Source organism: Arachis hypogaea, chromosome 1, assembly GCF_003086295.3.
Source record: "Arachis hypogaea cultivar Tifrunner chromosome 1, arahy.Tifrunner.gnm2.J5K5, whole genome shotgun sequence".
NCBI classification, from domain to species: Eukaryota; Viridiplantae; Streptophyta; class Magnoliopsida; order Fabales; family Fabaceae; genus Arachis; species Arachis hypogaea.
The window spans coordinates 9,561,281-9,572,295 of record NC_092036.1 but is presented as its reverse complement, the minus strand read 5'-3'; the positions used below and the strand labels follow the sequence as shown (position 1 = coordinate 9,572,295).

The following is an 11,015-nucleotide window of genomic DNA, read 5'->3' as shown; positions in this document are numbered from 1 at the left end:
ATGTAGTGCTAACAATTTTAGCTAAGTTTACAAACCAGAATCTCGATCCTTAATGTAGTGCCAGTTCTAGGTTCAGACTACTAATGCCCACAAAGACCAAAGGAAAAATGTGTCATATACGTCATTTACACATCTAACTATATTAAATTATGTGGAAAGGTCAACTTACATAGGGAGTGAGAAATTATAATTGATGAGATGGATAAAAAAGAAACTTTTTCCATAAAAGTGTTCTATACCAAGCTGTTAAAACCTTATCAGAACTATATAAAGCAGATAAATTGCATCACAAGATCTTTAACATATCTACATTGAGTTGTGTGGCACAAGTTTCCAAGAGGTTTTTAAATGTGACTTTATTTTGGAAACGATGAAGAAATATGTGAACTATTCGGTGAAGTTTATTCATAGTGAAGGAAGAAACAAAATCTTTATCCACACCATAAAATTAAAACAAGTAAACCTTTATTGTCTTTCTTGAGGAAGGGGATAATGTAAGCCAAATTCATGCAAAGTCATAGTGTGAAACACGATGTACAATTTGATCAAAGAAAAACATAACATGGTGTGAAATACGATGTGTATTACGATGTGCAACTGTAAAGGACTTCATTAGGGTTACAATGTGCAACCTTTGTTCTACATATTTTGGAAAAGCGAAAAATTTTAGATTTAGGGTTAACCAGCAAAAACGCTATCAAATTCTTCAAAGGTTGAAAAAATTGTACCCAAATTTTATTATGGACAAAAATGTCTTTTAATAATTTAAAAATACAAAAACAATACCAACAGTAAATATATATTTTCAAAATATGTCTTTGAGATTGAATTTTGATGTAGATTTTCACCAGCATAATTAAAAAAATGAGATATTAGTATTCTTAAGATTTGATAATTTCTTTCTAATTATATAATTTTATGTGATTTATTAAAAGAATTATTAGTTGTTAACCAAAAAATTACAAAAAAATATATACTCAACGAAAAATCACCAATTTTTATGTATAATAATATCTTATTTTATAATTACGCTTAAAAAAAATTATATCAAATTCAATCTCCAAGGTATTTTTTTAAAATATACATTTACTGTTGGGTATTGTTATTGTGTTTTTAAATTATTTGAACGCATTTTTATTAATAGTATAATTTGAGTATATTTTTGTCAACATTTAATAATAATAATAAATATAATATTAATCAAGACCACCAATATGTTAACTTTTAACGAGAAAATTTTTAGACGAGTCTTCCGAATGGTATTTACTATTTATACGCTTTTTATGAATTTTATATGATGAAAACTGCAATGTAATTATTTAAAATAAGACCATCAACCCCTTCATAAGGTATTATATATTTTATAGTCTATCTAATCATTATTCAACTATTTAAATAAAAAAATAAGCTTGATATTTAATAACATTGTTACTGGCAACAACCACTATCAAATTTGTTAGTTAAACAGATACATATGTACATGGATAGAAATACACAATTCTTTGTATTTTTAAAGAGTGTTAACTAAATTAAAAACGTTATATATTATGAGCCCAAAGAGTTTTTTTTTTACAAGTTAATATTATAGTTTAGTAGAAAAAATAATCACCAATATAATCTTAAACCGAAAAAATTTTCTAACTGAATGGTATCCTAATATTATATAATTTTTGGCAGAACTTATTTATTTATCTATATATATATATATATATATATATATATATATATCTAAAATTTTGTTATTTGGTGATACTAAATTTTATAATTTTCTTTCACACATGAGTTAATTAAATCGTTTCATTATTTTAACTTGGGGTCAAATCTAATTTTTTTATGGGGGTATATATATGCACACATTTACCGTCTAACATTTTTTAAGAATGATAGTATGGGCACTTGATCCCACAAAAATTCACATAGATGCATAATTAATTTTAATATATCTTTAAATTGTATCCCAAGTAAAGGTTGTTTCTTAAAAAAAGTGATAATACCATGAATGGTTAACCGATTTAGACCACTTATCTGTAAATTCGAAAGTGGACAACAGTTGGATTCAATTAGATTTATATGTGGTAGCAGGTAAAGCAAAATCTCTATCACACATATAGGAGAAAATATGCATACAATGATAAAAATGTCACCCGTCTACAACTATCAAAGGACGTGATTAAAGCTGCCTTAATGTTTTAGTGAAATGCAGGACTTTGTTCAAAGTCGGTTTCTTTGGGAAACGATTAAAGAAAGCCTGGACTATCCTGAGAGTTTAAATGATGGTTAAGGTAATAGTAGATAGGGTGGCTCATTTTGACACACATCAAGAGCCTCACCATTTTAAATCAACGCTGATCAGATACGCTGCACTTAAATCTGAGGTATCAACTTGACACATCATAAGATATTTCAAAGTGACTAAAGCTCAAAATGGTGAAGTAGGATTGAAATGAAGCATTTTTTTTCTGAAAGATTTCAATTAAATAAACGAGTTGAATGCAGTGAGTTGGCATAGTCTGAATTAGACAAAATGGCACACATTCTTATAATATAACATGATAAATAAAGATGAATACTTCATCGTAAATCTGTCAAATTTAAGCAATTATCTGTATATTTATCCCCATCTTTGTTTACATGGGGTTCTGTTCAAACAAGACTGCTATTACCTTTTTTGAAAAGAGACTTTGTCCAAGCCAAAATTATGCAAACTAATGATGTGAAACACAATTAGTGCATTGACCCAGTAAAACCATAAGGACCATCGAAAAAAATGCAATGTTGATATGTTCCCAGGATTTGCATTAATTCACTAACAAGGAGAAGGCAAAAATGCATTTTATCGGGAATATAGCAGCAGGCAATATTTAAATAAATATAAAAAAAACTCAACATAAAGTAGGACATTGCAACATAAGATAATGTAGCACCTTATGAATCATACCTGTTGAGGTATGTAGTCAAATAAGTTATCATTTCTATTTGTGCAACTGTAAAAGAATAAAGAGGTGTGTGATCTCTATTTTTGTATTTAGATACTTTTAAGAGATAAATATAAATTGTGGATCATGATTAACAAGGCATACAATACAGTCGGGCTTTCAGTTACATGAGAAGACTTAACATTATAAAACATATTCCACTAAAAAATTATTTCTCATACCAAGTTATAAAACCAGTAATGGTGAACCTTATCTAGCAAATGCCAATAATATCCAATGGTCATTCAATTATGATGCAATAACATATAATACACAATGGGTATGACACATACATAGGCTAATGACACATAGAATGAAAAACAGGTCACCAATCTATTGAAAGAACTTGATTAAAGATTTCGTGATTGATTAACCAAATATAAGACTCATTGGAGAACTTATTCACAATCATAGGTTCTAAGGTGCTGCTTCCAATACACTCTTAGCAGTTTCTAATAGAAGGAGTTTAGGTGCCGAAAGAGTGCCCAAGAGAGAAGACTTATAGTTAAATACTTTAATTAGCTAATGTCCCTAATATCCAATGGTCATTAAATTATGATGCAGTAACATGTAATGCAAAATGATTATCACACATGCATAGGGTAACGACACATATAGAGAATGATAAAAATCTCATCAATATAAAGAACTTTTTTAAAGTTTTCTTGATGGATTAATTAAATGCAAGACTCATGGCACAAGTCATACACAAAATTAGGTACTACTCTGTTGCTTCCAATACATCCTTAGCAGTTTCTAAAAGAAGTATATGAGGTGCCCCAAATAGTGCACAAATGACAAAAAGTGTAGATAAATACTTTTACCCATTAATGTTACTAATATCCAATGGTCATTAGATTTGCATGGATGATAAAGCAATTGGCCTGTGTTTATTAAGGTAATCACAAAGCAATGTCTATTCATGCATAGAGTCAATATAATCTTATTTAAATATTTAATATAAATATCTTATTTTGCAGTTTGTTGTCTTACCCATTGCATGACACCTTCTAGATGTCAATATAAGCTATTGATATTCTCATTCAAAACATATATATGTCATGAGTTGTGAGAAAGGTTACAAGAACCATAATTTCTACTCAAAAACACTAAGAGCCATTAGCGGCTCCGTAATAAACTGTATATCTAGAATGAGTGACACTCCACCCAATATGAAAAAACTTCCACACCTTAGTGAGGATCTTATCTGGAAGATCATGGTGAAGGCAGATCCTAAGACAGTTGGACAGTGCAGAACGCTAAGCAAGGGTTGGAATTTCAGGCTGTGTACTAATTTGTTCGTGAAGGCAAACTATAAGGAAAACAAAGATCGAAGCAAGAGTGTGATCGTAGGCATTGGCTATCCCCCAGGTGATTACAACTCGATTTGGTTCGTTCGAGCGTATCTTCATTCGGGTCGCCAGGTTCAGTTCAATGTCCCAATGGATGCTAACCAATATGGCTTATATTCAGTCATTGGGTCTGAGAACGGAATCATATGCATAAAGATCTCATTGGGTGGCCTTAATTCTCGGCTTCTTGTATGGAATCCAGTATCGGATAAGAGGCGGTACGTAACCGATGAAGCAAGCAAGCATTCCGCTCATGCCGTTTCTCTATATGCGTTTGGTTTTTTGGAGGACGAAATCGAGTACCGTATTGTGCATGTCTACAAGCGTGCATTTAGACAAAGAAATATGTCATGGTCTCTTTACACTTCATTTGAACGAGAATGGACTCATTCCGGTATGTTTAAGAGTGATGTCCAGAAACTTGGGCCCAAATATATAGTGCACAATGGGATAGTCTATTGGATTGGGTGGCAGGGAGCTAATTTCTTTGAGCCAGCATCCATAGTCACGTTCAACCTCCGCATCCAGATGTTCCATGAGGCAAAGATCCCCCCAGACGTGCCATCTGATTACAACTCACTAACTTACTTCAACGATGGTGTCGGGTATATTTCATACCGTAATCTTGCATTCAGCAGGCAAGTCCTGGTCTGGCAAATGAAAAGAAATGGTGATCACAGCATCCATTGGGAGAGGATGATTAGAGTTTCTGGTCTTGGAATCCCATACACTCCTTCATTGTTCTTAGGCAATGACATAATAACAGTCATGGAGTGCAGAGACGGGTCAGGAAGTGCAAATGATGCCGTGCGAACAGACTTCCTGATTTCGAGGCTAAAATATATGGAATCAAGAAGGGAGCATTTGGTTCAACGCACATGGCAGGAACATGTTAACGTGAAGACAATTACAATGCATTCAGATGGGCTATACATGGTTTAGAGTTCTATGATCAATTTAGATGATCTTCCTGAGTTTTAAATGCAATTTATTTTGTTTAGTTTGCTTATTTAGACAATAGGGTAGAATATATGTAGTTAGATCCCTTGTGTTTCAATATAACCATCTATTGGGTTCGTTTTGATTTTGAAAGAGTTATCAATGTTAGTTTGTTAATCAATGTTATGCACTCTTCTAAATTTTGTAACAACTTAAAGGTTTAGGGTTTACAGGTTTCTTTATCATTTTAGTTTTGATATTAAAGTAGTAGTATTAGTTGTAGCAGGTAATATATATGGTTAACTTCCTATATATACCCATTTGTATATACTTAATTTTTACATATTTATCTGTAAATTTATTAAGACATGCCACCTTAATTTAATATCCCTAATACTAAGTTGATAATGGTTATCTATTATCAATAATAAATACATTACCTAGATCTAACTAAACAGAATTGATTGATTACACTAATATCATTTTAACATAAAAAGTATATTCGGCTCATAAACAAGTTATCATATACTGGACTTTATAAATTTTGTATATGACATATTCACACCCAAGGCTAAGAACGACTTTAAACTACGGTTTGTAGACATGTACAATAACTAGGCCTTATAAGTACGATACCTGGGTTTTATAGAAAGAAATCATTGGCTGTGGATGATTTGAAAAACAGATAATATATTATGGATCATCTTTAAAAAGAAAGTTAGGATGCCTTGTGGAGGTGTGTTTAGTAATAGGTTGCTAAAATTAGTCTGACTTAATGACTATAAAAAAGATACTACATAATTCATAATATATACCAATGATAGCTATTACTAGGGTAGTAAAAAAATGATTTATAATTATATATCATATGAATTTAGTCTTACAGCATGGTATTTAACCGGTTTATATCAATAAAGGTTTAATATCATGATAGATGTGGAATAAAGTAGTAACAATGAGGCCAATCAATGAACAATATAGTATTTTAAATTTTCACATAGGTTTGTAAGACCAACTTAACCGTATTAAAATTACCTGGCACACCCACACAACCATTATTACCAGTTAATTGTTACAGATACCAAAGCATAGCATGTGAAGAGAAAGAGAGATAAAAAAAAACTAGACACAAGTGGAGCCTTCCACGGCAAAAGTCCTCAACAGTTAAAGCTGGGGAAGAAAACCTAACGCAATACAATCATCACAAGGACTAAATGCAGATATAGTTATGAGCGGAAGGCTACTAAAAGATATCCCACTGAACTCAAGGTCAAAAGGTATAAGTAAATGTAGATTTATTTTTCATAATGAGTTTTAGAATAGAAAGTCAAAATATCTTGGTTCCATTTAGGTTAGTACGAATGGAACAAAGTTTAGTGTATACAGATCGAAGTATAATGATTTCTAACATAAATAAGACATGGTTTCTGGCATACATGTTTCTTTTGCTTATATTCTCTATGTTTGGAATATTAACAATCCTGTTTAATCTGAAATGTGCAGAGATGGAGGAAAGAAACACGCTTAAAAATAAGAGAAAGGTTGATCAATTTTGTATGAATGAATGGTCAAGCAACAGTGAAATTCAAGGTACGAAATATGGATAACATGCTTTCATTTAACATAATATAAACGAACTTATTTTCATCACAGTTGGAAAATAGCTTATCCACAATAAGGTAAATTTCAGTTATAGTGTGTATACCACTACAAGAGTACCTTGAATATCTCTAAATAGTTGTATAAAATGGTGTTATAAGTGAGAAAGGTAACAAAGGTATCATGGCAGGGACTTTGTCATCAACATTATTATCGGTTGACTGGAGTCAGCCAGTTGATGATATGCAATGCAACAAAGGGGTTCAGATTAGCTCTAGCAGTACCATTGGCAACTTTAGGTATTTTACCGAGAATAACAATCTACAAAACGATGAGATCCGGGAAAGCTTGGCAACAAAACCATATGTTCTAGCAGATATAACTAACACAGGTAATCTTATATTTTAGCAAAATAGAAATCAAAATCTTACTTAGATTATGGATAGGTAAACTAGAAAAGATCTTTATATGACAGATACTGCAAGACATGCTAGGATGGAACGAGCTAACAAGCTAGCCAAGAAAAAACAACGTGCAATAGAACATATACCTCAAGGTAAAGCCTGAATAAATAATGCTTTATTTCAGCTCTTGCTGCTATCCAATTATTAATGTGCAAATTGTGATCTAATTGTAAATCTGTGTGAATGGTGTGGGAAGGGATCTAACTGAAAACAGTTTCTGAAAAAATTATATGTATAGACCCAACTTGAGTTACATAACTATATACAAAGTGCAATAATAATTAATTTAATTTGTTCTTAAATCACTATAAGGTAATTATTGTTCACTTATGCCAAGTGTATTTTACTATTGCTTAGCGGCAAATTCAGCTATAGATTGTGTCATCACAGGGAATGTAACAGCTACTCTAGCAGATTGCACACTCTATCCAAGTATTGTTATGCAAACCATGAAGAGGGATGAATACAGTAACTTACAAAACAACCAAAAATGGATATTGTTGCCATCAAATCTAACAACACAAGATATAACACCCCGAATTTTTGAAAAATTAAATAATTAATTATTCATAATTTATTATTGTATTTAAAGAAAATTATTTTTTACAATAATTAAATAAATTTTATAATACTTTAAATCTAAATTTTTTTAAAAGTTTTAAGTTATTTTTATTATTATAATAAGATATCTCAAAAATATATATATATATATAAGAATTTCATTATTATTATTATTATTATTACTATTATTATTATTATATATAATCACTTAATTTCACGCTAATATTATCATTATTATATTATATTATTTATTTTCCTTTTGGCCGAAGCCTTAAAGGAACTAAAAAGAAAGAAAACTAAAGCATAACTTATATATACATTTACATATATATATGAAATTGAAACTGAAACGTGGCATGTATGCATGTATATGTATATAATACAAATGACACCTAATGAAGCTTTGATAACCACAAAACTTCAGATAATATTATCAATCCATACTCATCTTCCTTTTCCCTTCGTTAATCACCAATTAAACTAAAAAGAAAAAGAGAGAGTAAGCCGTGAGTGAGAAGAACGAAAACCTTGAAACCTCAACTCTTTTGAGCCCGATTTCTTGTGATTTGTAATTTCAGCCAAAAATTTAATCCGATAAAAGTGTTCGTAACCTCCTCCTCTACACGTTGGCACCATTTTTGATTAGTGGAAGTTGACAATGACGTAGCTCCTCTTTCTTTTGGGGTTTGGCCAACGAGAGTTTTAGGAGGCATAGACGATTCTGGACACTTTCTTCTTCGATAGCTCGGTTAGAAAGCTTTTCCAGAGCTTTGAATATTTTGATTCCGTACGAAGGTATGGTTTTGGTTTCTCGTAGTTAATGTTTAATGTCACGTGAAAACTTAGGCTAGAAGACCTTAAGATAGGAATGAAATGAATGAATAATTGATGGATGTGTATATTGTATAAAATGTGAGGTTTAGCTGTTGTCAATAATTTGCTGTTGAAGTTGGTCGGTTTGGAAAAAGATTTAATTTGGTATTTGTTTGATTATGAAATAATTTGTTACTGAAATAATTTTAAATGACTGAGAGGTGTTTGGTTTGATAGTTGGGACCCTTGATGGGTGGCAGAAACTTGAGTCTTAGAGGAGATATTGCCAAAATTTCTATAAGAATTGGAGTTTTGATTTGAGGTATTATTTTAAAAGGGAAAGAGATTATTATGGCTTGTGTATTTGAGACTATTTGTTGACCCTCTGTCGCAAGATTGACCGGGCACTTTAACTCCCCGGATTCCCCCATGGGCATGCATATATATGAATATTGAATATTATTGAGCTTGGAGTTTAACTCCATGGAATACTATATTATTGAGCTTGGAGTTTAACTCCATGGAATACTATACTATTGAGCTTGGAGTGTGACTCCATGGAATATTATATTTGAGCTTGGAGTTTGACTCCATGGAATATTATTGAGCTTGGGGATGCGCGCACAGAGGGACTGTCCAATGGTTAACTACCAGGACTTGTCGGGTTGGCTGTATAACCGACAGATGAGACTCATCAGCCATAGGACAGACATACATCATATGCATTTGTTTGTTTGCTTGAGTGTGCATTGTTTTGGTTTGCTTAACTGTTTAATTCTGCTTATCCGCTACTTGTTCTACTTGCTATAAATGCTTCTCTAGCTGTGCTTTTCTTGCTTGAACTATATGTGTATCTTTTCTGAGAAATTCTTCTTGGCGAAGTGTGAGGAGAGAGGATTGTTCCACCAATGATTCGGAGGAATAGAGGAGACAGAACGTGAATCATTAGGTTAAGGTTAGATTCAGAATTAGAATACCTTAGACAACTTACCTAATTCTGGTTTAGTTGAATTCTTAGGTTGAAATCTGAGTGTCGAAGTTCTAGGAATGCCTCTGGCTTTCCCGAGACCTTTATATTAACTATGCGGGCACCTTTACCATACTGAGAACCTCCGGTTCTCATCCCATACTATGTGTTGTTTTTCAGATGCAGGTCGAGAGACACCTCGTTGAGCGTTTGGGTATCTTCCTTACGAGCGAAGAACTGTCTTTTGGACTGTCATATTTTGTTTTAGGCTATGTATATATGTTTATAGAATCTCCGCATGTATATTTTGTGTTTTGTCCCTCCTAGAGGTCGACTTGGAGACACAGGGTTTATTTTGTGGTTTGAGCTTTATTTTGGGTTGTATATATATGTAATTATATACTCTGGCCGGCCTTAGCTTCGCAGGTCGTGTCTGGAGCTTGCTATCTGAGTTTTGGAACTCTGATATGTATATATATATGTTCAGTTATCTTTTCGATTTTACCTATCCGTTTTACGAATATCCATGCGAGTGTGTCACGATTTTCTGTTTATCAATTTGTTTAGCTTGTTCTTCAAGGCTCCCTAGATATGATTTTACCCCAACTATATCTATGTAGATATCATTTTCTTTAGAGGTCGTAATACCTTGCCACCTCTGCTTTAACGACTTAAGCGTAAGGCCCTGTGTGGTAGGGTGTTACATTATGGTATCAGAGCAGTTCGTTCCTATAGAGCCTGAGGGATGGACTGATTATGCTTCTGGGCATACTCTGGGTGTGTGTATGTGCTATTAGGATATCTGGTTGATATATGTGGCATAAACGTTCATGAGCATGCATTGGAACTTGAAGCATTAGACTTGCGATATTGAGACTGATCAACTTAATATACTTGTTTGGTGTGTGAAGGGACCAGATGTCGACTCACGGACGCGGTCGCGGCCGAGGTAGAGTAGGATAGGCACTGTTACTTCTTCTGTTTGCTGTTCTGCCTCGGGCGCCGGGCAGGGAATGATCCAGTACGAACTCTCATGGCTGCACCTGCGTGGGAAATTAATGGCGGTGGTGCGGCTGAACATGGCCAGGCGGCAGCAGGCCGAGGCACTGGGTGAATCAGATAGAACAGGTAAGTAATCACAGGAAACAATAATGATGAGGACAGGTACCCATGGAACCACTTGCCTAAACAATTTCATGAAAGTTCACACCTCAAACGAATCGTTTAGGGGAACCTCAAAATCCCACAGATGCAGATAATTGGGATTCAAGGCTGGATGGAACGGGCACTGCAGGCTCAGCCAAGGTTCCTGAGGCCAGAGCAATGTTTGAGTTTGAGATACTGT

At 33.2% G+C, this 11,015-nt stretch overlaps 1 protein-coding gene across 1 annotated transcript; it reads left to right on the top strand.

The window, feature by feature from the left end:
- Window positions 1-4,126: 4,126 nt before the first annotated feature.
- LOC140179051 (uncharacterized) lies at window positions 4,127-5,269 on the top strand. Its single transcript, XM_072217423.1, has one exon. The coding sequence runs from the start codon at window positions 4,127-4,129 to the stop codon at window positions 5,267-5,269; it is 1,143 nt and encodes a 380-aa protein (XP_072073524.1).
- The last annotated feature ends 5,746 nt before the right edge of the window (window positions 5,270-11,015 follow it).